Source organism: Phyllobates terribilis, unplaced genomic scaffold (genome assembly GCF_046119375.1).
Source record: "Phyllobates terribilis strain yellow unplaced genomic scaffold, ASM4611937v1 Scaffold_12__6_contigs__length_324123572, whole genome shotgun sequence".
Lineage (NCBI taxonomy): Eukaryota > Metazoa > Chordata > Amphibia > Anura > Dendrobatidae > Phyllobates > Phyllobates terribilis.
Genome location: NW_027362772.1, coordinates 288,694,225 through 288,721,730, shown reverse-complemented (window position 1 = coordinate 288,721,730; position 27,506 = coordinate 288,694,225). Strand labels below are relative to the sequence as shown.

Genomic DNA, 27,506 nt, shown 5'->3' with positions numbered 1-27,506 from the left:
TCTATACGGTGCCCACAGCTCCTGCCGTTCCTGCACCATGTCCTGTAGACGTTTCTCAAATACCTGCTGCGGTTTTAACTGGCACTTTAATCGCTCAATAGCTTCATTTTCTTTTGCTGCTCCGTTCACAGCCATCGCGGTATACTATTCACACTAGACACTTCACCGCTTTCCCCGGAAAAATTTTCGTGGCCCCGCCGAGCCACAGCAAACCAGGTTTGAGTGCGAGGACAATTTTCGTAACCCCGCCAAGTTACAGCAAACCAGGTTTGAGTGCGAGGACAATTTTAGTAACCCCGCCGAGTTACAGCCAGATGCTTTCATTTTCGTGACCCCGCCGAGCCACAGCAAACCAGGTTTGAGTGCGAAGACAATTTTCGTAACCCCGCCGAGTTACAGCAAGATGTTTTAATCTTCGTGACCCCGCCGAGCCACAGCAAGATGCTTGTATCCACACTCGTCGTCCTGTGCAGTTGCCCCTAGCAACCGGGCTGCCGTTGCCCGCATTCTCTAACCACATGTAAGGCAGCGCTAGTCATCATGCTGGGGGACACTCGCTGCACCGGGTCAATTAAAGCACACCAGCCACGTTTTCCATTTTTCACACTCCAGCAGTTTATTTTACTTCATAACTGCTATAACCGAGTCCAACTCAGTGGCTCGCCGACATATTACATATAATGTCCAGGAGCCTTTCAAGTGGCAGACAGGCCCACTTGGCTCCAGTTATAGCCTCCAGCAAAGTCACTTATAGAAATGTTCACATCAAGCAGTGTTTTACCTTTGCCGGGTTTTAGCTGCTTCAGACTTGTTCTGCCACCACTGTGGCTTTACGGCTTCCCAGATGGGGTCTCCAGCCCTCGTTCCTTCAAAGGCTACTGGTATGTAGTCGTCACCTCACATCCAGCCTCAGCCTTCCAGGACTCTTGCCTTCCAAGCCTCTGGCCCTCCAAGGCTACTGGGATCGCTTACACCTAAGGATCCAGCCTCTGCCTTTCAGGCTTCACCAGGCTTCACTAGGCCCTACTAAGCCTCTCCAGGCTAACGGTGTCCCACACGGGAACAGGCCTCACGCCTTACACACCTGTTTCAAAACTGCCAGGGTTTATATATCTTCCAATGCACACAGGACCTGTGCTGATGTCACAGTCATGTGATCAGACCTTCTGTGTGCACAGGGCCAGTGCTATGTCACAGTCATGTGACCAGTCACCTGAGGGGGGGGTACATGGTCGGCCAAAACACACCCTGGACCATTACAGTAATGCCGCAAGCCGCTGCATTACAAGAGGAACACAAGAAAGCGGGGTTCTGTCAGGTGCTCCTAAACTCCCTGAGGAAGAGCTGAACCCTCGTTCTGGTGAACGCAGCGTGACGTAGGAGGCTGTTAGCTGGACAGTGCAACCTGAGGAACTTAACAAGTGTGAGTAAAGACTCGGATGACTGCACCGCACTGCCTCCGTCCATTATTTCACCTGCGTTATCTTCCCCCCTGCACTACAACGCCCAGCGCAACCAACAACCCCTACACTGCCCTGGAGCTAGCTCTTCCTGTGGAGAGCCACACCATCCCTGCTGCAGTAACATCAGCTTCAGAGGACTGCTCCGCAGCGGCGGCTCCCTTTAGCCGCATTCCACAGGTGGCATCACAAACACTTTACAAATCCCCTATAAATAATTCCCCTTTTTGGTGACCGCCGTGGGCCATGGACCGGGCCAGCCACCGTGATATTCCCCCATACCGGCATCCATAGGCCCGGCTGCCGAGTACCCCACTGCTCTGGGGGCGTGTCACATTCACACTGAAGGCATCAAAACTATGAATTAACACATGTGGAATTATATACTTAACAAAAAAGTGTGAAACAAATGAAAATATGTCTTATATTCTAGGTTCTTCAAAGTAGCCAGCTTTTGCTTTGATGACTGCTTTGCACACTCTTGGCATTCTCTTGATGAGCTTCAAGAGGTAGTCACCGGAAATGGCCTTCCAACAATCTTGAAGGAGTTCCCAGAGATGCTTAGCACTTGTTGGCCCTTTTGCCTTCGCTCTGCGGTCCACCTCACCCCAAACCATCTCGATTGGGTTCAGGTCTGGTGACTGTGGAGGCCAGGTCATCTGTCGTAGCACCCCATCACTCTCATTCTTGGACAAATAGCCCTTACACAGCCTGGAGGTGTGTTTGGGGTCATTGTCCTGTTGAAAAATAAATGATGGTGCAACTAAACGCAAACCGGATGGAATAGCATGCCGCTGCAAGATGCTGCGGTAGCCATGCTGGTTCAGTATGCCTTCAATTTTGAATAAATCCCCAACAGTGTCACCAGCAAAGCACCCCCACACCATCACACCTCCTCCTCCATGCTTCACGGTGGGAACCAGGCATGTAGAGTCCATCCGTTCACCTTTTCTGCGTCGCACAAAGACACGGTGGTTGGAACCAAAGATCTCAAATTTGGACTCATCAGACCAAAGCACAGATTTCCACTGGTCTAATGTCCATTCCTTGTGTTCTTTAGCCCAAACAAGTCTCTTCTGCTTGTTGCCTGTCCTTAGCAGTGGTTTCCTAGCAGCTATTTTACCATGAAGGCCTGCTGCACAAAGTCTCCTCTTAACAGTTGTTGTAGAGATGTGTCTGCTGCTAGAACTTTGTGTGACATTAACCTAGTCTCTAATCTGAGCTGCTGTTAACCTGCTATTTCTGAGGCTGGTGACTTGGATAAACTTATCCTCAGAAGCAGAGGTGACTCTTGGTCTTCCTTTCCTGGAGCGGTCCTCATGTGAGCCAGTTTCTTTGTAGCGCTTGATGTTTTTTGTAACTGCACTTGGGGACACTTTCAAAGTTTGCCCAATTTTTCGGACTGACTGACCTTCATTTCTTAAAGTAATGATGGCCACTTGTTTTTCTTTACTTAGCTGCTTTTTTCTTGCCATAATACAAATTCTAATAGTCTATTCAGTAGGACTATCAGCTGTGTATCCACCAGACTTCTGCACAACACAACTGATGGTCCCAACCCCATTTATAAGGTAAGAAATCCCACTTATTAAACCTGACAGGGCACACCTGTAAAGCGAAAACCATTTCCGGTGACTACCTCTTGAAGCTCATCAAGAGAATGCCAAGAGTGTGCAAAGCAGTCATCAAAGCAAAAGGTGGCTACTTTGAAGAACCTAGAATATAAGACATATTTTCAGTTGTTTCACACTTTTTTGTTAAGTATATAATTCCACATGTGTTAATTCATAGTTTTGATGCCTTCAGTGTGAATGTACAATTTTCAAAGTCATGAAAATACAGAAAAATCTTTAAATGAGAAGGTGTGTCCAAACTTTTGGTCTGTACTGTACATGCACGCACAAACATATACTGTGCAGCACACATTATACACACACCACAGCATACGCTCATACAAGCACACACGCATACAAATACACCTCACACGCCATATAACACACATGCACACATATATACATTACACACCGTACACACATACAGATGCACCTCACTAAATTAGAATATCATCAAAAAGTTAATTTATTTCAGTTCTTCAATGCAAAAAGTGAAGCTCCTATATTATATAGAGTCATTACACACAGAGTGGTCTTTTTCAAGTGTTTATTTCTGTTAATGTTGATGATTATGGCTTACAGCCAATGAAAACACACAAGTCATTATCTCAGTAAATTAGAATAATTAACACAAAACACCTGCAAAGGCTTCTTAAGGCTGTGTGCTCACGATGCGTTTTTTAAGCTATTCCGCAGCGGCAAAAACGCTGCAGAAACGGTTAAAAAACGCTTGGTAGAAGGTCTGCCATGTTCCCCAATGATAATCCACATGTGCTGTGCACATGCTGCGGAAATTTCTGCTGCGGATTATCATTGCGGAAAAAAACGCAGCACTACCAATTATTTTGCGGAAGCGCTGCGTTTTCGCCGCCATTGACTTGCATTGGAACGCTCAATATCCGCATCACTGGATCTGTATACATGCGGATTACATGCGTTTCAATGTGCGGATGGTACCCGGGTTTGGAGGACAGGAGACTCTCCTCCGGACCCGGGTACCATAGAACCTGTAAAAAAAAGAATAAAATAAAAGATAAATATTATACTTACCTTCTGATGGCCCCCGCTGCGCTCGTCTTCACTTGCCGGCAGATTGCGGTGGACTGAAGGACCTGCGCTGACGTCATAGTCATGTGACGGCAGGTCCTTCAGTGCAGTGTACCGCGAGCTGCCGGCAGCCAGGACGGAGCGAAGCTAGACTCCAGGGGCCATCGGAAGGCAAGTATAGATTTATTTTTTTATTTTTTACCATTCTTTACGGTCACACTATATAAATCTATACCGTTTGCATGGATTTATATAGTGTGACCAAGTTTGCAAGCACTTTCCAAGTGATGCTAAAATCGCTTGGAAAGCGCTTGTCAACCCGCATGCGGAAATGCAAGTGAAGAACGCTTCACATCCGCATGTCCCTGGCAGGAAAAACGCATGTACAATCCGCATGTACAATCCGCATGCTTTTTTTCTGCCAGGGAGATGCAGAAACGCTCAGGAAAAAATCCGGAGCATTTCTGCATTGTGGGCACATAGCCTAAGCGTTTAAAAAGGTTTAGTCAGTTTCAGTAGGCTCCACAATCATGGGGAAGACTGCTGACTTGACAGATGTCCAGAAGGCAGTCATTGACGCACTCCACAAGGTCCCAGAGTCTGGAGGAAGAGTGGAGAGGCCACAATCCAAGCTGCTTGAGGTCTAGTGTGAAGTTTCCACAATCGGTGATGGTTTGGGGAGCCATGTCATCTGCTGGTGTAGGTCCACTGTGTTTTATCAAGACCAAAGTCAGCGCAGCCGTCTACCAGGACATTTTAGAGCACTTCATGCTTCCCTCTGCCGACAAGCTTTTTGGAGATGGAAATGTCATTCTCCAGCAGTATTTGGCCTCTGTCCACACTGCCAGAAGTACCAATACCTGGTTTACACACAACAGTATCACTGTGCTTGATTGGCAGCAAACTCGCCTGACCTTAACCCCATAGAGAATCTATTATAGAGAATCTATGGGGTATTGTCAAGAGGAAGATGAGAGACCCCAGACACAACAATGCAGACGAGCTGAAGGCTGCTATCAAAGCCACCTGGGCTTCCATAACCCCTCAGCAGTGGAACAGGATGATCGCCTCCATGTCACACCGCATTGCTGCAGTAATTGATGCAAAAGGAGCCCGACCAAGTATTGAGGGCATTTACTGAACATACATTTCAGTAGGACAACATTTCGGATTTTAAAAACATTTTTCAAGTTGTTATAAAGTATTCTAATTTACTGAGATAATGACTTTTATGTTTTCATTGGCTGTAATCCATAATCATCAACATTAACAGAAATAAACACTTGAAATAGATCACTCTGTGTGTAATGACTCTATATAATATAGGAGTTTCACTTTTTGTATTGAAGAATAAATAAACTTTTTGATGATATTCTAATTTAGTGAGATGTACCTGTATGTACAGATATACATATCACACACCATACATGGATGCACAGACATATACCGTATATACACATAGGGCAGCATGCTGGAGTCCTGTTTTCAAATCCCATCAGGGACAACATCTGCAAGGCGTTTGTATGTTGCATGGGTTTCCTCCGGGTTCTCCGGCTTCCTCCCACACTCCAAAGACAGTGCCGATAATGTCTGTAAAATTGTCTGAATTGTAAAGCGCTACAGAATACGTTGGCGCTATATAAATTTAAAAAAAAAACAGACAGCACACATCATTCATACATACATACACATCACACACACAAGTACATCACACACCACACATATATATATAGCACACATGTACACATCGCATAAGCATTTACTGTACAGCACACATCATATATATACACACCACACCATACACTCATACATGCACACATATACAAATACACATCACACGCCACATACACATATGCACACATATGCTGTGCATCATACATATACATATCACACACATACAGTTAGGTCCATATATATTTGGACAGAGACAACATTTTTCTTATTTTGGTTCTAGACATTACCACAATGAATTTTAAACAAAACAATTCAGATGCAGTTGAAGTTCAGACTTTCAGCTTTCATTTGAGGGTATCCACATTAAAATTGGATGAAGGGTTTAGGAGTTTCAGCTTCTTAACATGTGCCACCCTGTTTTTAAAGGGACCAAAAGTAATTGGCCAATTGATTCCAAGGCTATTTCATGGACAGGTGTGGGCAATCCCTTCGTTATGTCATTCTCAATTAAGCAGATAAAAGGCCTGGAGTTGATTTGAGGTGGGGTGCTTGCATTTGGAAGGTTTTGCTGTGAAGTAAACATGCGGTCAAAGGAGCTCTCCATACAGGTGAAACAAGCCATCCTTAAGCTGCAAAAACAGAAAAAAAACATCCGAGAAATTGCTACAATATTAGGAGTGGCAAAATCTACAGTTTGGTACATCCTGAGAAAGAAAGAAAGCACTGGTGAACTCATCAATGCAAAAAGACCTGGGCGCCCACGGAAGACAACAGTGGTGGATGATCGCAGAATAATCTCCATGGTGAAGAGAAACCCCTTCACAACAGCCAACCAAGTGAACAACACTCTCCAGGAGGTAGGCGTATCAATATCCAAATCTACCATAAAGAGAAGACTTCATGAAAGTAAATACAGAGGGTTCACTGCACGGTGCAAGCCACTCATTAGCATCAAGAATAAAAAGGCTAGACTGGACTTTGCTAAAAAGCATCTAAAAAAGCCAGCACAGTTCTGGAAGAACATTCTATGGACAGATGAAACCAAGAATCAACCTCTACCAGAATGATGGAAAGAGAAAAGTATGGTGAAGGCGTGGTACAGCTCATGATCCAAAGCATACCACATCATCTGCAAAACACGGCAGAGGCAGTGTGATGGCTTGGGCATGCATGGCTGCCAGTGGCACTGGGTCACTAGTGTTTATTGATGATGTGTCACAGGACGGAAGCAGCCAAATGAATTCTGATGTATTCAGAGCCATAATGTGTGCTCAGATCCAGCCAAATGCATCCAAACTGATTGGTCATCGTTTCATACTACAGATGGACAATGACCCAAAACATAAAGCCAAAGCAACCCAGGAGTTTATTAAAGCAAAGAAGTGGAATATTCTTGAATGGCCAAGTCAGTCGCCTGATCTGAACCCAATTGAGCATGCATTTCACTTGTTAAAGACTAAACTTCAGACAGAAAGGCCCACAAACAAACAGCAACTGAAAACCACCGCAGTGAAGGCCAGGCAGAGCATCAAAAAGGAGGAAACACAGCGTCTGGTGATGTCCATGAGTTCAAGACTTCAGGCAGTCATTGCCAACAAAGGGTTTTCAACCAAGTACTAGAAATGAACATTTTATTTATAATTATTTAATCTGTCCAATGACTTTTGGTCCCTTTAAAAACAGGGTGGCACATGTTAAGGAGCTGAAACTCCTAAACCCTTCATCCAATTTTAATGTGGATACCCTCAAATGAAAGCTGAAAGTCTGAACTTCTACTGCATCTGAATTGTTTTGTTTAAAATTCATTGTGGTAATGTCTAGAACCAAAATTAGAAAAATATTGTCTCTGTCCAAATATATATGGACCTAACTGTACATGCATGCACAAACACATATACGCATAGCAGACATATAATGTACAGCACACATCATTCATACATACATGTAAACACATACCACATTTTTACACATCGCACAAATATATACTGTACATCACACATACTATGTACACACAGATACACATTACACATAGGTTCTCCAGTTTCCTCCCACACCCCAAAGACATACTGATAAGGAATCTAGATTGTGAGCCCCAATGGGGACAGTAATGATGAAGTCTGCAAAGCGATGTGGAATTAATAGCGCTATATAAGTGAGTAAAATAAATAAATATATACATCACATGCCATATACACATAAGTACAGATATACTGTACATCTCACATACACAAAGTTCTAACAAGACTCTAAACAGAAAATGTGCAAAAAATGAATCCCAGCTGAGCTGTCCCTTCTCTAATCTCTTCCCTTTCATCTCATTTTGTCTCCAGCAGGAGCCTACCCCCTTCTGCCCTGTATATTGTCGGTCACGTAGACTGTTACACCCCCTTGGCTAAATCTTAGTTCCTCAGTTAAGGACTCAAAAAGATTTTAGGGCTTTTCCACTCAGTAACAGTCAGGTGAATGTGGTGGCCACAGTGTCTGGATGTGTTCTGCCAAAGTGGGATTCAAAACACACCTGACACAAAGCCTTCTTGAGAGGATTTAGATCTTTTTTGGACTTGATTTGGGCCTAATCTGAGGAGTGGAGACTAAGGAATTTCCAGGTTTTAACCAGATTATCCCAATGTGCAGGATCAAAGCAGAAGATGGAAAGTGTAGTTAAATAGCCACGGTAAGGGCAGGCAGAGTTGTCCCTCAAGACAGTCACAGTCAGGGCAGGTGGAGTTGTCCCTCAAGACAGTCACAGTCAGGGCAGGCGGAGTTGTCCCTCAAGACAGTCACAGTCAGGGCAGGCGGAGTTGTCCCTCAAGACAGTCACAGTCAGGGCAGGCGGAGTTGTCCCTCAAGACAGTCACAGTCAGGGCAGGCGGAGTGGTCCCTCAAGACAGTCACAGTCATGGGAGGCGGAGTTGTCCCTCAAGACAGTCACAGTCAGGGCAGGTGGAATTCTGCCTCATTGGTGAACAGGCAAAGGCAGGAGAAAGGTGAGGTCAGGAAGGAAACCATGTAAGTAACAGAGTAAAAAATAACACCTTTGTACTATACTGGAACCCCATAGCTCAGGACAAGAGAAATGGGCATGGGGATCCTAAAGAGGCATAGGGGAATATATAATTGCTGATGATGAAGGGCTTTTTTGTGTGCTGGCCCTTTAAGAGCCCAGGAGTGTACGTGTGACCTAGAGACAGGAACAGTGCTCCTTCCCAGCAGGACAACAGCAGTAAGGCAGCAGAGAGGAGCAGAACTGCAGGCAAGAACGTGACACGCCTGATTATGTATTGATGACCCATTTTGAGAATAGTCCGTTAATATATAACCTCAGAAAACCACTTTAATTTGGCTAACTACCCCAGGTCATGTGACAAGGCTTCTTAAAGGGTGAGACATTGACTTACAAGATGGCTACCTTCAATTGGTGGCAGTAGAGAGCCCACTCTCTTCCTCCTGGAGCAGAGCTCATGTTCATGCCCCTTTCTCAGGGACCATTGCCTGGCCTATAATGGTGCCTACACCAGCTCGGTGGTCCCCACAAGGAGAACCAGTGACCCCTCCAAGATCTACAGTAAATCTATACAATGGTAAAATATTCTTCATATAAAACCACTGGGATCCATCTGGTAAATTCCAAGTCACGAGGCTGAATTCCCCTCAAACCTTGATGACCCCATTCCTCTCGCCTCTCTGCACTTTGACGTTTGCACACCACATATCGCACCTGGCAGATGACGGTGAACTCCAGACTTGAACTGTTTGGCTGATACCACAGACATAGAAACCAACGGCGGGACATTCCACATGTGTCTGATAATGAAGCGGGGTCCCGTGTGAGTGCATGCCGGCTCGGCACTACGAATGATGACCTGTGAGTGTAGCGTGTATACAGCTGTGATCTCTGTTCATGCTGGATACAGATTGTGTGAAAACTGGAAAATGATGTCTTCTACTCTGTGTAACAATAATTGCTTGGGGTGTAAAACGTGTTCAGTCATCTTAGTGCCGGGTCAAACCTGTGGCCTCTGTCTGTGCTTCTGACTGGCGAAGTGGACAAGTTGTGGCCATATTTAATGTGGATATCTATTAACTCACATTCTTTTGGGGCATTTGTCTCCTCAAGAAAGTTGTCCACCTTGCAAGACATGGTGGATTTACGTGGATTTTGACATAGGTGAACTTGTTCCTAAGGCCAGTTGGACACATTCACGTTCCTAAGGCAAGTTGGACACATTCATGTTCTTAAGGCAAGTTGGACACATCCATGTTCCTAAGATTAGTTGGACACATCCATGTTTTTCGGTTCCAATACTGACCATAATATATAAACCAGCAGCGGGTCTCTTAACTCTCAACGCGAACTTGACAGCCTCATAAACACCTATGCAGCTGTAGAGTTTGGGTCAGGAGACCCGCGGCCAGTTTGTGTGCAGCATCAAGGTCCATACTCAGATGTGTCAAACCGGTCCTAAAGAGCTATCAAGAATTTCAAATAGATAAGACGTCTGCCAATAACTTAAGGTGGTTGACCAAAGAGTGATTCCTTTTGATCTCCATGATCCTGTAGATATTGAGTGATGTCACGAGGGCCATGCTGGCCCACCTGAGTACTAGAACATTTCTTGTAGGCTCAGGCCTTGATAAAATAAGTCCCGAGGAGCCAACTTTAGAGCCTATCAATTTGGTAATAGGGTCCAATTTTTAAGAATTGATATTATCCTACCGCCTTGTTCACCTTGTTGGGGATTGATGGCCCTTAGTTCCCGGCTGTGGTCTGTAGACTTAAAATTGAGTAGATTCTCTTTTTTTTCATTTAGTGGCTTGGCATAGGATGAATACGGAATAATTCCGTTTCCCAACCACAAGGTTTAAAATAAAGTGAAACGTCTTTGAGACGACCTAAACTTAACATTGAAAAGTGCTCTCCTAAAGGTGGTCCTCTCAAAGAAGAGTCAGTATGGGGGCTGCTCTTGCTATTGAACACCACTCAGTATGCCCATGCTTTACCCAGACAACCCATGCACATGTCATGCAGGATCTCAGGGCCATTCTTCCCTCTTAATCAGCTAGTCTGATTTTGGACTATCTTCCTCCTAAAGACATTGTCCTAGTTGCCTGATAACTCAAGGACACTTCTTCAGCTTTCTTGTCTTTTTGTGATTTCTGAATCCCCTAAATGATAACGTTCTACAATGGAGTCAGCAATTATAATTCATCATCTTAGCAGAAGCTCCTGGACTCCATGTTCTGGAACCGGACAGTCAACCGTACAGAATCAATATTAATCCAAACATTGTTCTTGGATGAATATTATAATATTTTATTCGCTTTAGACAGTTACGTACACGGTGATACCAAATATGTAAATGTTTTTTCTCTTTTAGATTTTAATAACATTCCCAGTAAAGTAGGGTGATTTGATCTTTTATATGCATATTTTTTTTTCTTACATTTTTTATTAGTCCCCTCTAGGGGACTTAAACCTACGATCGCTTGTATAATACAATGCAACAGCATAATATTGTCGTCTATTGTAAAATTACAAGTCTCCTATGAAGCCGAGTTACAGTTTAAAGGAGTATTCCCATCTCCAAGATCCTATCCCAAAATGCAGTAGGTGTAATAATAATAGCAAATATCTACAAATAGTTGCAGGGTGTAACCTAGATTACAAGGAAGCGCCATCTAAGCATAGTATTAGATTATATCATTGGTAGCAAATGAAAGCTTTTGTTCACCTTATATGATTGTACATAAAGGCACAACTCTAAGATAACGTGTATTCCGTATAAATCCTTTTTAGCGGTCTGCTGACACCTTGTTAAACTGTGGAGGGTCCTATAAGAGATTCCAACGTAACAAAAATGTTTTTTTAGGAAAAATACCAAAAATTGGAGCTTCCACTCTGTTTCCAGGATGCTTCAATATGGTTTATTAAAATGCAAAGATAAAAACAAAATGCATTTCTGCTAAGTCAGCCTTCGTCAGGTGAATCACCTGATGAAGGCTGGCCCAGCCGAAACGCGTTGTGTTTTTATCTTTGCATTTTAATAAATCGTATTGAAGAACCTGATGAAGGCTGACCCAGCGAAACGTGTTGTGTTTTTATCTTTAATAAACCGTATTGAAGAATCCTGGAAACAGAGTGGAAGTGACAATTTGTTGTATTTTTCCTAAAGAAAAAAACATTTTTGTTACATTGGAACCTCTTGACGGACCCTTCCAAAACTTCCAAATTGTTCATCTGATTCTCTTTGCCGCTTACCCCATGTGCAGTGCGGCCTTGCAGTAGCTTAGGAACCCATGGTTATGACCACTAACAACTAACTGTCACTATATGAGTGATTGTAACCATGGCTACCTAAGCCACTGCAATGCCCTGCACATGGGGTAAGTGACATAGCTCAGAGGAACTATACTTCATTTCTAATTGGAGGTATTTGCTAATATTATAATTATTCCACCTACTACTTATTGGGATTGCATTTTGGAGATGGGAATACCCTTTTAAGTGTACAGTCAAGGCAGACTAGGGGCCCTTTAGTAGGCCCCTCATTTCCAACCTCTTAAATGCCTGTCTCACAATTAACAGAAGCATCTGAGGGGTTAAAGCCGGCACCCGCGCTTTTTATAGCTGCTCTTCAGCCCCAGGACAGGGTCGACTCGCCAGATGCTGCTCGGTCCCGGCACTTGCCCGAGTTCACCAGGTGCTAGAGCTGGTCCTGTTGACTGTCCTACTAAATCATACCGCCAAGGCCTTACTCATAATAATGGTAACTCATTTTTTAAGAGAGTATCCTCTACATTTGGAGCTTTGCTATAAATTTCTTCATATTACCATTTTTTTCCAGTAAAATGATGGCCACCATGTTGCCCATAGCAACCAATCATAGCGCAGCTTTCCTTTTACCAGAGCTGTTTGAAAAATGAAACCTGAGCCCTGATTGGTTGCTATGGACAACAATCACAATGGACGGTTTTGAAGGCCTAGTCTGTGTACGATCCGTGTGCTCCTCTGCTGAGGGGATTGTTGCTTCTCTGGCACCATTATTGCTCTTTGTAAGGATTTTTAACATCTCGTTTGGCAGGAACTGGTACGCGGACGAGCCCTCGTGCGGCAGCGAGGTGTGCGTGGTCATGTACTACCAGCCATTTGCTTCCCCCGGTGTTGGCGGACGGTACATGTTCCAGTGGAATGACGACCAATGCAACATGAAGAACAATTTCATCTGTAAATATTCAGAAGGTCGGGGCTTTCATCTCTACACCAATTCTTAGATCAATGAGTCTCCTTCTATATGTTATGGAAACTATAACTCCCAGAATTCCATACAGACTTACCAATTTAGCTGTGAATTAAAGGGGTTTTCCAGCCTAACCAAGCCATTGCCTATCCACTGAACCCACCACCAGAAAAGTGGACCCATTCTACCCTGGTTCCACCTCGGTCGCAGAGTTGGTGACTGGCCGGTCAGGTCTATGACCCGGGTGACACCCGAAGGTAGCTGAGCGCTGCTCTGCATTTGGCCATCTTCATAAGGGTCACGGACATTCATGGAGCGGCAGGACGCCCGAGCATTCAGCTGCTCTTGGCTGTGGTCCTGTGACCAGGGAAGAAAGATGTAGGTCCAGTGGAAAGTTCACGAGAAATGGAGAACCAAAGGTGATATTTCTGGATGAGCAAATTAATCCATAACTGGAATTCATTACGAATTTCCTGGAAATTTTCGATTCTGATCAATCCTGAAATTTTCGTGACTTGGTTCGCACTAACGTCAGTCGGCTGCCATTTTGCTGAATTCTTTTGAGGGCTGGGAAGGGGTTAAAAACAAACAAAAATACATTTTACTGTCATGTCCTACTACCTCTCTTGACTCCTTATGATGTCACATCTCCCTGGTCGTCCACACGGGTTTTGGGTTCCTCCATGGGAAGAACCCAAGACCGAAGGGAAGAACCCAAGACAGATGTGGAGGACCGGGGAGCTTTATCGGCGAAAGGTGTCAAGGGAGGGCCATGGACAGGTGAGTAGTATGCGGTTTTACTCTTGTTAACTCTTTTATACCCCTCTGTTGATTATACGTTGGGGTCTGGAAAGACTTCAGAACATAACAAACTCCTTTTTTGTGGCAATCGGGGCACTTTCGATTCAGACTAAAGTTTGAGCATTCCTGCCTGAAAGAAATTTTGGGGGATTCGCTCATCTCTTGTCATACAAGAGAAAAAAAAAAAGGATCGGTTTGAGCTTCTACTGAACACGTCACCATATTTAAGATGGGAATAGCCATTTGCTACCATTTCACTATTAAGTTATGCTTAGTACTTATAGAGTCATATCATTACATTAGATCTGACTTTAACATTTTTCTTTTACTTAGCAGTGAAGTCAACGCGTCCCCCAACTCGAAACGGGTCTCACACCGGTAAGTAATAATGTCACGTCAGCTGCAAAACGTCTCCTGGGTATATGGGAACCTATAGATTAGATACGTATTTGCTTTGGAGCAGAGATGTCAAACTCACACCCTCAGACAGCCAAAGTGAAAAACTTGGACAAAGTCGCGGGCCAACCAGTATACAGTTTAATGGGCCCCACATAGTCCTCCATAAAGAATAATGGGCCCCACATTGTCGTTCATATAGAATAATGGGCTCCACATTGTGCTCCTTACAGAATAATGGACCCCACATAGTCCTCCATACAGAAAAATGGGCCCCACATAGTCATCCATACCAAATAGCGGACCCAACATAGTGCTCCATACAGTATAATGGCCCCACATAGACCTCCATACAGTATAATGGGCCCCTCATAGTCTTCCATACAGTATAATGGGCACACATAGTGCTCCATACAGAATAATGGGCCCCACATAGTCCATACCGAATAGCGGGCCCCACATAGTCCTCCATACAGTATAATGGGCCCACATAGTGCTCCATACAGAATAATGGGCCCCTCATAGTCCTCCATACAGTATAATGGGCCCACATAGTGCTCCATACAATATAATGGGCCCACATAGTCCTCCATACAGTATAATGGGCCCACATAGTCCTCCATACAGTATAATGGGCCCCTCAGAGTCCGCCACACAGAATAATGGGCCCCACATAGTCCTCCATACAGAATAATGGTCCCACATAGTCTTCCATGCAGAATAATGGGACCAACATAGTCCTCCATACAGTATAATGGGCCCCACATAGTCCTCCATACAGTGTAATGGGTCCACATAGTCCTCCATACAGAATAATGGGCCCACATAGTCCTCCATACAGTATAATGGGCCCACATACTCCTCCATACAGAATAATGGCCCCACATAGTCCTCCATACAGTATAATGGCCTCACATATTCCTCCATACGGAATAATGGGCCCCACATAGTCCTCCGTATGCAATAATGGACCCCACATAGTCCTCCATACAGAATAATGGTCCCACATAGTCCTCCATACAGAATAATGGGCCCCACATAGTCCTCCATACAGTATAATGGGCCCCTCATAGTCTTCCATGCAGAATAATGGGACCAACATAGTCCTCCATACAGTATAATGGGCCCCACATACACTCCCTGACAAAAGTTATGTTGCTTATCCATGCTATGTAAATAAAAGCTTATAACCTGACGTTAAATTTATCCATTGGTTTTATAAATTACTCTTTTGAAAGCTGAAACCCTCCCAAATTTGGTTTAGGTTAAGAAAATAAATTGGCATCAATGCTGAAATATTGATCATTTAATAAACACAGAATGGTCAGATTTTAGCAAGACAAAAGTTTTGTCGCCCACAGAAAGTAATGTGATATTCAAACAAATAATTATCTTAAAATACAAATATATGTTGCATAACATTGGTGAATGAAGTTGTGGTGCTATTAGAGTCATATTTAATATTTTGTGTGACTTCCATGAGCTTGAAGGACTGCATCCATGCGGTTCAACAATGATTCATACAATTTATTAATGAAGTCATCAGGAATAGCAAAGAATGCAGTCTTACATGTCTCCCAGAGTTCATCTAGATTCTTTGGTTTTGTCTTCCAAGCTTCCTCTTTCATCCTACCCCAAACATGCTCAATGAAGTTCATGTCTGGTGACTGGGCCGGCCAGTCCTTGAGCATCTTGATCTTTTTTGCCTGGAGGACCTTTGTTGTAGAGATGGATGTATGAGATGGAGCACCATCCTGCTGCAGAATTTGACCCCTTTTATGAGTTGGAATGTAAGAGGTAGCTCTTACTTCTTGATATTTTAGGCTATTGATATTGCCTTCCACCTTGCAAATGTTTCGCACACCCCCATACTGAATGTAACCCCAGACCATGATCTTGCCACCACCAAATTTAACTGTTTTCTGGGTGTATTTTGGATCCATATGGGCTCCAGTAGGTCTCCTGCAGTATTTGCGGCGGCTGTGGTGTAATTCTACTGAAGATTCATCAGAGAAATCCACCTACTGCCACTTTTCCAGCGTCCATCTGTTTAGCAGGCTGTGGGACTTTGCAAATGTTTTGTATTTGCCTTTTGTTTAGTGCTGGCTTCTGGGCACTGATTCGACCATGGAGGCCATTTCGAGACTGAATCCTACAAACTGTTCTAGTTGACACAGGGCCTTGAGGTGACCAGGCCTGTTGGAGCTCTGCTGCAGTGGAAGAGGGGCTTGCTTTGGATTTTCTAACCAACAAACGTTCCTCCTGAGCAGTTGTCTTGCGTGGTCTGTCGGACCTGGGCTTGTCAAACACATCTCCAGTCTCTTCAAATCTTTTTTTAATTCTTTGTACTTGACGCTGAGACACATTAAAGGTGCCAGCCACCTCTGCAGTGGATCTGGTCTTCAGCCTCTTGATAATCAAGGATTTGGTCGCAGGGTGGATTTTTGGCATGTTGTCAGAGCTCAAGTTGTAGTTCAAGTGAAGGTCTGGGGTGCTGGGTTTCTTTTTATACACACCCACTAATTAACCGATCATTTACTGAGCACTGGTGAGGATGTAAACTAGGATTGGGTGCATTATATGACCAGGCGACAAAACTTTTGTCTTGCCAAAATCTGACCATTCTATGTTCATTAAATGATCAATATTTCAGCATTGATGCCAATTTATTTTCTTAACCTATACCAAATTTGGGAGGGTTTCAGCTTTCAAAAGAGTAATTTATAAAACCAATGGATGAATTTAACGTCAGGTTATAAGCTTTTATTTACATAACATGGATAAGCGACATAACTTCTGTCAGGGAGTGTACTCCTCCATACAGTATAATGGGCCCTACATAGTCTTCCATACAGAATAATGACCCCACATAGTGCTCCATACAGAATAATGGGTGCTACATAGTCCTCCATACAAAATAATGACCTCACATAGTGCTCAGTACCGAATAATGGGCCCCACATAGTGCTCCATGCATAATAAAGGGCCTCACATAGTCCTCCATACAGAATAATTTGCCCCACATAGTCCTCCATACAGTATAATGGGCCCCACATAGTCCTCCATACAGTATAATGGGCCCCACATTGTCCTTCCTACAGTATAATGGGCCCCACATAGTCCTACATACAGTATAATGGCCCCACATAGTGCTCCATACAGTACAATAGCACCACATAGTCCACCATACAGGATAATGGGCCCCGCATAGTCCTCCATACAGTATAATGGTCCCCGCATAGTCCTCCATACAGTATAATGGCCTCACATAGTGCTCCATACAGTACAATGAGACCCTCATAGTCTTCCATACAGTATAATGGACCCCACACAGTCCTCCATACAGTATAATGGCACCACATAGTCCTCCATACAGTATAATGGCCCCACATAGTCCTCCATACAGTATAATGGCCCCACATAGTCCTCCATACAGTATAATGGCCCCATATAGTGCTCCATACAGTACAATGGCCCCACATAGTCCTCTATACAGTAAAATGGGCCCACATAGTCCTCTATACAGTATAATGGCCCCACATAGTCCTCCATACAGTACAATGGCACCACATAGTCCTCTATACAGTATAATGGGCCCACATAGTCCTCCATACAGTATAATGGCCACAAATAGTACTCCATACAGTACAATGGCACCACATAGTCCTCCATAAAGTATAATGGGCCCCGCATAGTCCTCCATACAGTTTAATGGGCCCCACATAGTCCTCCATACAGTATAATGGCCCCACATAGTGCTCCATACAGTACAATGGGACCATCATAGTCTTCCATACAGTATAATGGGCCTCACATAATGCTCCATACAGTATAATGGGCCCCACATAGTCCTCTATACAGAATAATGGGCCGCACATAGTCCTGGATACAGTATAATGGGCCCCACAAAGTCCTCCACAATATCATGGTCCTCACATAGTCCTCCATACAGAATAATGGGCTCACATAGTCCTCCATATAGTATAATGGGCCCCACATAGTCCTCCATACAGTATAATGGCCCCACATAGTCATACATACAGTATAATGGCCTCACATACTCCTCCATACAGAATAATGGCCCCACATAGTCCTCCATATAGTATAATGGGCCCCACATAGTCCTCCATACAGTATAATGGCCCCACATAGTCCTCCATATAGTATGATGGCCCCACATACTCCTCCATACAGAATAATGGGCCCAACAGAGTCCTCCATACAGTATAATGGCCTCACATAGTCCTCCATACAGAATAATGGGTCCCACATAGTCTTCCATACAGAATAATGGGTCCCATGTAGTCTTCCATACAGTATAATGGGCCCCACATAGCTCTCCATACAGTATAATGGGCCCCACGTAGTCCTCCATACGGTATAATGGGTCCCACGTAGTCCTCCATACGGTATAATGGGCCCCACAAAGTCCTCCATACAGTATAATGGATCCCACGTAGTCCTCCATACGGTATAATGGGCCCCACATAGTCCTCCATACAATATAATGGGCCCCACATAGTACTCCATACAGTATAATGGGCCCCACCTAGTCCTCCATACAGCATAATGGGCCCCACATAGTGCTTCATACAGAATAATGGGCCCCACATAGTCCTCCATACAGTATGATGGTCCCACATAGTCCTCCATACAGAATAATGGGCCCCTTATAGTCTTCCATACAGTATAATGGGCCTCACATAGTCCTCCATACTGTATAATGGGCCCCACATAGTCCTCTATACAGAATAATGGGCCCCACATAGTCCTCCATACAGTATAATGGGCCCAACATGGTCCTCCATACAGAATAATGGGCCCCACATAGTCCTCCATACAGAATAATTGGCCCCACATAGTGCTCCATACAGTACAATGGCCCCACATAATGCTCCATACAGTACTATGGGCCCCTCATAGTCTTCCATATAGTATAATGGGCCCCACATAGTCCTACATACTGTATAATGGGCCCCACATAGTCCTCCATACAGAATAATGGGCCCCACATAGTCGTCCATACAGTATAATGGGCCCCACATAGTCCTCCATACAGAATAATGGGCCCCACATAGTCCTCCATACAGAATAATGGGCCCCACATAGTCCTCCATACAGAATGATGGGCGCACATAGTCCTCCATACAGTATAATGGGCACCACATAGTCCTCCATACAGTATAATGGCCCCACATAGCCCTCCATACAGTACAATGGGCCCATCACAGTCTTCCATACAGTATAATGGGCACCACATAGTCCTCCATACAGTATAATGGGCCCCACATAGTCCTCCATACAGTATAATGGGCCCCACATAGTCCTCCATACAGAATAATGGGCCCACATAGTCCTCCATACAGAATAATGGGCCCCACATAGTCCTCCATACAGTATAATGGGCCCCACATAGTCCTCCATACAGTATAATGGGCCCCACATAGTCCTCCATACAGTATAATGGGCCCCACATAGTCCTCCAAACAGAATAATGGGTCCACATAGTCCTCCATACAGTACAATGGGCCCACATAGTCCTCCATACAGTATAATGGGCCCCACATAGTCCTCCATACAGAATAATGGGCCCACATAGTCCTCCATACAGTATAATGGGCCCACATAGTCCTCCATACAGTATAATGGGCCCACATAGTCCTCCATACTGTATAATGGGCCCCACATAGTCCTCCATACTGTATAATGGGCCCACATAGTCCTCCATACAGAATAATGGGCCCCACATAGTCCTCCATACAGTATAATGGGCCCCACATAGTTCTCCATACAGTATAATGGGTCCCACAAAGTCCTCCATACAGAATAATGGGTGAACATAGTCCTCCATACAGAATAATGGGCCCCACATAATCCTCCATACAGAATAATGGGCCCACATAGTCCTCCATACAGAATAATGGGCCCCTTATAGTCTTCCATACAGTATAATGGGCCTCACATAGTCCTCCCATACAGTATAATGGGCCCCACTTAGTCCTCCATACTGTATAATGAGCCCCACATAGTCCTCTATACAGAATAATGGGCCCCACATAGTCCTCCATACAGTATAATGGGCCCAACATGGTCCTCCATAAAGAATAATGGGCCCCACTTGGTCCTCCATACAGAATAATTGGCCCCACATAGTGCTCCATGCAGTATAATGGCCCCACATAATGCTCCATACAGTACAATGGGCCCCTCATAGTCTTCCATACAGTATAATGGGCCCCACATAGTCCTCCATACTGTATAATGGGCCCCACATAGTCCTCCATACAGAATAATGGGCCCCACATAGTCGTCCATACAGTATAATGGGCCCCACATAGTCCTCCATACAGAATAATGGGCCCCACATAGTCCTCCATACAGAATAATGGGCCCCACATAGTCCTCCTTACAGAATGATGGGCGCACATAGTCCTCTATACAGTATAATGGGCCCCACATAGTACTCCATACAGAATAATGAGCCCCTCATAGTCTTCCATACAGTATAATGGGCCCCACATAGTCTTCCACAAAGAATAATGGGCCCCACATAGTCCTCCATACAGAATAATGGGCCCCACATAGTCCTCCATACAGAATAATGGGCCCCACATAGTGCTCCATACAGTACAATGGGCCCCTCACAGTCTTACATACAGTATAATGGGCCCCAAATAGTCCTCCATACAGTAAATTGGGCACCACATAGTCCTCCATACAGTATAATGGCCCCACATAGCCCTCCATACAGTACAATGGGCCCATCACAGTCTTCCATACAGTATAATGGGCCCCACATAGTCCTCCATACAGCATAATGGGCACCACATAGTCCTCCATACAGTATAATGGGCCCCACATAGTCCTCCATACAGTATAATGGGCCCCACATAGTCCTCCATACAGAATAATGGGCCCACATAGTCCTCCATACAGAATAATGGGCCCCACATAGTCCTCCATACAGTATAATGGGCCCCACATAGTCCTCCAAACAGAATAATGGGTCCACATAGTCCTCCATACAGTATAATGGGCCCACACAGTCCTCCATACAGTATAATGGGCCCCACATAGTCCTCCATACAGAATAATGGGCCCACATAGTCCTCCATACAGTATAATGGGCCCACATAGTCCTCCATACAGTATAAAGGGCCCACATAGTCCTCCATACTGTATAATGGGCCCCACATAGTCCTCCATACTGTATAATGGGCCCACATAGTCCTCCATACAGAATAATGGGCCCCACATAGTCCTCCTTACAGTATAATGGGCCCCACATAGTTCTCCATACAGTATAATGGGTCCCACAAAGTCCTCCATACAGAATAATGGGTGAACATAGTCCTCCATACAGAATAATGGGCCCCACATAATCCTCCATACAGAATATTGGGCCCACATAGTCCTCCATAGAGAATAATGGGCCCCTTATAGTCTTCCATACAGTATAATGGGCCTCACATAGTCCTCCATACAGTATAATGGGCCCCACTTAGTCCTCCATACTGTATAATGGGCCCCACATAGTCCTCTATACAGAATAATGGGCCCCACATGGTCCTCCATACAGTATAATGGGCCCAACATGGTCCTCCATAAAGAGTAATGGGCCCCACTTGGTCCTCCATACAGAATAATTGGCCCCACATAGTGCTCCATGCAGTATAATGGCCCCACATAATGCTCCATACAGTACAATGGGCCCCTCATAGTCTTCCATACAGTATAATGGGCCCCACATAGTCCTCCATACTGTATAATGGGCCCCACATAGTCCTCCATACAGAATAATGGGCCCCACATAGTCGTCCATACAGTATAATGGGCCCCACATAGCCCTCTATACAGAATAATGGGCCCCACATAGTCCTCCATACAGAATAATGGGCCCCACATAGTCCTCCATACAGAATGATGGGCGCACATAGTCCTCTATACAGTATAATGGGCCCCACATAGTACTCCATACAGAATAATGAGCCCCTCATAGTCTTCCATACAGTATAATGGGCCCCACATAGTACTCCATACAGTATAATGGGCCCCACATAGTCTTCCACACAGAATAATGGGCCCCACATAGTCCTCCATACAGAATAATGGGCCCCACATAGTCCTCCATACAGAATAATGGGCCCCACATAGTGCTCCATATAGAATAATGGGTCCCACATAGTCCTCCATATAGTATAATGGCCCCACATAGTGCTCCATACAGTACAATGGGCCCCTCACAGTCTTCCATACAGTATAATGGGCCCCACATAGTCCTCCATACAGTATAATGGGCACAACATAGTCCTCCATACAGTATAATGGCCCCACATAGCCCTCCATACAGTACAATGGGGCCCCTCACAGTCTTCCATACAGTATAATGGGCCCCACATAGTCCTCCATACAGTATAATGGGCACCACATAGTCCTCAATACAGTATAATGGGCCCACATAGTCCTCCATACAGTATAATGGGCCCCACATAGTCCTCCATACAGAATAATGGGCCCACATAGTCCTCCATACAGAATAATGGGCCACACATAGTCCTCCATACAGTATAATAGGCCCCACATAGTCCTCCATACAGTATAATGGGCCCCACATAGTCCTCCATACAGTATAATGGGCCCCACATAGTCCTCCATACAGAATAATGGGCCCACATAGTCCTCCATACAGTATAATGGGCCCACATAGTCCTCCATACAGTATAATGGGCCCCACATAGTCCTCCTTACAGAATAATGGGCCCACATAGTCCTCCATACAGTATAATGGGCCCCACATAGTCCTCCATACTGTATAATGGGCCCCACATAGTCCTCCATACTGTATAATGGGCCCACATAGTCCTCCATACAGAATAATGGGCCCCACATAGTCCTCCATACAGTATAATGGGCCCCACATAGTTCTCCATACAGTATAATGGGTCCCACAAAGTCCTCCATACAGAATAATGGCCGAACATAGTCCCCCATACAGAATAATGGGCCCCACATAGTCCTCCATACAGAATAATGGGCCCACATAGTCCTCCATACAGAATAATGGGCCCCACATAGTCCTCCATACAGAATAATAGCCCCACATAGTCCCCCATACTGTATAATGGCCCTCACATAGTCCTCCATACAGTATAATGGTCCCCACTTAGTCCTACATACTGTATAATGGGCCCCACATGGTCCTCTATACAGAATAATGAGCCCACATAGTCCTCCATACAGTATAATGGGCCCAGCATGGTCCTCCATACAGAATAATGGGTCCCACATAGTCCTCCACACAGAATAATTGGCCCCACATAGTGCTCCATACAGTATAATGGCCCCACATAATGCTCCATACAGTACAATGGGCCCCTCATAGTCTTCCATACAGTATAATGGGCCCCACATAGTCCTCCATACTGTATAATGGGCCCCACATAGTCCTTCATACAGAATAATGGGCCCCACATAGTCCTCCATACAGTATAATGGGCCCCACATAGTCCTCCATACAGAATAATGGGTCCCACATAGTCCTCCATACAGAATAATGGGCCCCCCATAGTCCTCCATACAGAATAATGGGCGCACATAGTCCTCCATACAGTATAATGGGCCCCACATAGTACTCCATACAGAATAATGGGCCTCTCATAGTCTTCCATACAGTATAATGGGCCCCACCTAGTCCTCCATACAGTATAATGGGCCCCACATAGTCCTCCATACAGTATAATGGGCCCCACCTAGTCCTCCATACAGCATAATGGGCCCCACATAGTGCTTCATACAAAATAATGGGCCCCACATAGTCCTCCATACAGTACAATGGTCCCACATAGTCCTCCATACAGTATAATGGGCCCCACATAGTCCTCCATACAGAATAATGGGCCCCTCATAGTCTTCCATACAGTATAATGGGCCTCACATAGTCCTCCATACAGTATAATGGGCCCCACTTAGTCCTCCATACTGTATAATGGGCCCCACATAGTCCTCTATACAGAATAATGGGCCCTACATAGTCCTCCATACAATATAATGGGCCCAACATGGTCCTCCATACAGAATAATGGGCCCCACATAGTCCTCCTTACAGAATAATTGGCCCCATATAGTGCTCCATACAGTATAATGGCCCCACATAATGCTCCATACAGTACAATGGGCCCCTCATAGTCTTCCATACAGTATAATGGGCCCCACATAGTCCTCCATACTGTATAATGGGCCCCACATAGTCCTCCATACAGAATAATGGGCCCCACATAGTCCTCCATACAGTATAATGGGCCCCACATAGTCCTCCATACAGAATAATGGGCCCCACATAGTCCTCCATACAGAATAATGGGCCCCACATAGTCCTCCATACAGAATGATGGGCGCACATAGTCCTCCATACAGTATAATGGGCCCCACATAGTACTCCATACAGAATAATGGACCCCTCGTAGTCTTCCATACAGTATAATGGGCCCCACATAGTCCTTCATACAGTATAATGGGCCCCACATAGTCTTCCACACAGAATAATGGGCCCCACATAGTCCTCCATACAGAATAATGGGCCCCACATAGTCCTCCATACAGAACAATGGGCCCCACATAGTGCTCCATACAGAATAATGGGCCCCACATAGTCCTCCATACGGTATAATGGCCCCACATAGTGCTCCATACAGTACAATGGTCCCCTCACAGTCTTCCATACAGTATAATGGGCCCCACATTGTCCTCCATACAGTATAATGGGCACCACATAGTCCTCCATACAGTATAATGGCCCCATATAGCCCTCCATTCAGTACAATGGGCCCCTCACAGTCTTCCATATAGTATAATGGGCCCCACATAGTCCTCCATACAGAAAAATGGGCCCCACATAGTCCTCCATACAGAATGATGGGTCCCACATAGTCCTCCATACAGAATAATGGGCCCCACATAGTCCTCCATACAGTATAATGGGCACCACATAGTCCTCCATACAGTATAATGGCCCCACATAGCCCTCCATACAGTACAATGGGCCCCTCACAGTCTTCCATACAGTATAATGGGCCCCACATAGTCCTCCATACAGTCCAATGGGCACCACACAGTCCTCCATACAGTATAATGGGCCCCACATAGTCCTCCATACAGTATAATGGGCCCCACATAGTCCTCCATACAGAATGATGGGTCCCACATAGTCCTCCATACAGAATAATGGGCCCCACATAGTCCTCCATACAGAATAATGGGCCCACATAGTCCTCCATACAGTATAATGGGCCCACATAGTCCTCCATACAGTATAATGGGCCCCACATAGTCCTCCATACAGTATAATGGGCCCACATAGTCCTCCATACAGAATAATGGGCCCCACATAGTCCTCCATACAGTATAATGGGCCCCACATAGTTCTCCATACAGTATAATGGGCCCCCATAGTCCTCCATACAGAATAATGGGCCCTCATAGTCCTCCATACAGAATAATGGGCCCCACATAGTCCTCCATACAGAATAATAGCCCCACATAGTCCTCCATACAGTACAATGGTCCCACATAGTCCTCCATACAGTATAATGGGCCCCACATAGTCCTCCATACAGAATAATGGGCCCCTCATAGTCTTCCATACAGTATAATGGGCCTCACATAGTCCTCCATACAGTATAATGGGCCCCACTTAGTCCTCCATACTGTATAATGGGCCCCACATAGTCCTCTATACAGAATAATGGGCCCCACATAGTCCTCCATACAGTATAATGGGCCCCACCTAGTCCTCCATACAGCATAATGGGCCCCACATAGTGCTTCATACAGAATAATGGGCCCCACATAGTCCTCCATACAGTATGATGGTCCCACATAGTCCTCCATACAGAATAATGGGCCCCTTATAGTCTTCCATACAGTATAATGGGCCTCACATAGTCCTCCATACTGTATAATGGGCCCCACATAGTCCTCTATACAGAATAATGGGCCCCACATAGTCCTCCATACAGTATAATGGGCCCAACATGGTCCTCCATACAGAATAATGGGCCCCACATAGTCCTCCATACAGAATAATTGGCCCCACATAGTGCTCCATACAGTACAATGGCCCCACATAATGCTCCATACAGTACTATGGGCCCCTCATAGTCTTCCATATAGTATAATGGGCCCCACATAGTCCTACATACTGTATAATGGGCCCCACATAGTCCTCCATACAGAATAATGGGCCCCACATAGTCGTCCATACAGTATAATGGGCCCCACATAGTCCTCCATACAGAATAATGGGCCCCACATAGTCCTCCATACAGAATAATGGGCCCCACATAGTCCTCCATACAGAATGATGGGCGCACATAGTCCTCCATACAGTATAATGGGCCCCACATAGTACTCCATACAGAATATTGGGCCCCTCATAGTCTTCCATACAGTATAATGGGCCCCACATAGTCCTCCAGACAGTATAATGGGCCCCACATAGTCTTCCACACAGAATAATGGGCCCCACATAGTCCTCCATACAGAATAATGGGCCCCACATAGTCCTCCATACAGAATAATGGGCCCCACATAGTGCTCCATACAGAATAATGGGCCCCACATAGTCCTCCATACTGTATAATGGCCCCACATAGTGCTCCATACAGTACAATGGGCCCCTCACAGTCTTACATACAGTATAATGGGCCCCAAATAGTCCTCCATACAGTATAATGGGCACCACATAGTCCTCCATACAGTATAATGGCCCCACATAGCCCTCCATACAGTACAATGGGCCCATCACAGTCTTCCATACAGTATAATGGGCACCACATAGTCCTCCATACAGTATAATGGGCCCCACATAGTCCTCCATACAGAATAATGGGCCCACATAGTCCTCCATACAGAATAATGGGCCCCACATAGTCCTCCATACAGTATAATGGGCCCCACATAGTCCTCCATACAGTATAATGGGCCCCACATAGTCCTCCATACAGTATAATGGGCCCCACATAGTCCTCCAAACAGAATAGTGGGTCCACATAGTCCTCCATACAGTACAATGGGCCCACATAGTCCTCCATACAGTATAATGGGCCCCACATAGTCCTCCATACAGAATAATGGGCCCACATAGTCCTCCATACAGTATAATGGGCCCACATAGTCCTCCATACTGTATAATGGGCCCCACATAGTCCTCCATACTGTATAATGGGCCCACATAGTCCTCCATACAGAATAATGGGCCCCACATAGTCCTCCATACAGTA

General features: G+C 45.1%; 1 protein-coding gene across 3 annotated transcripts in view; it reads left to right on the top strand.

Moving 5' to 3' along the window:
• Nucleotides 1-27,506, top strand: part of LAYN (layilin) — a 57,464-nt gene that overhangs the window by 14,666 nt on the left and 15,292 nt on the right. Inside the window, exons 3-4 of one of the 3 annotated variants that reach the window (XM_073657140.1) lie at nt 12,877-13,019; nt 14,167-14,211. In XM_073657140.1, coding sequence (XP_073513241.1) covers nt 12,877-13,019; nt 14,167-14,211 — 188 coding nt within the window. Of the gene's footprint in view, nt 1-12,876; nt 13,035-14,166; nt 14,212-27,506 lie in introns of all 3 variants that reach the window. The other 2 variants (XM_073657139.1, XM_073657138.1) reach the window with 2 other exon arrangements.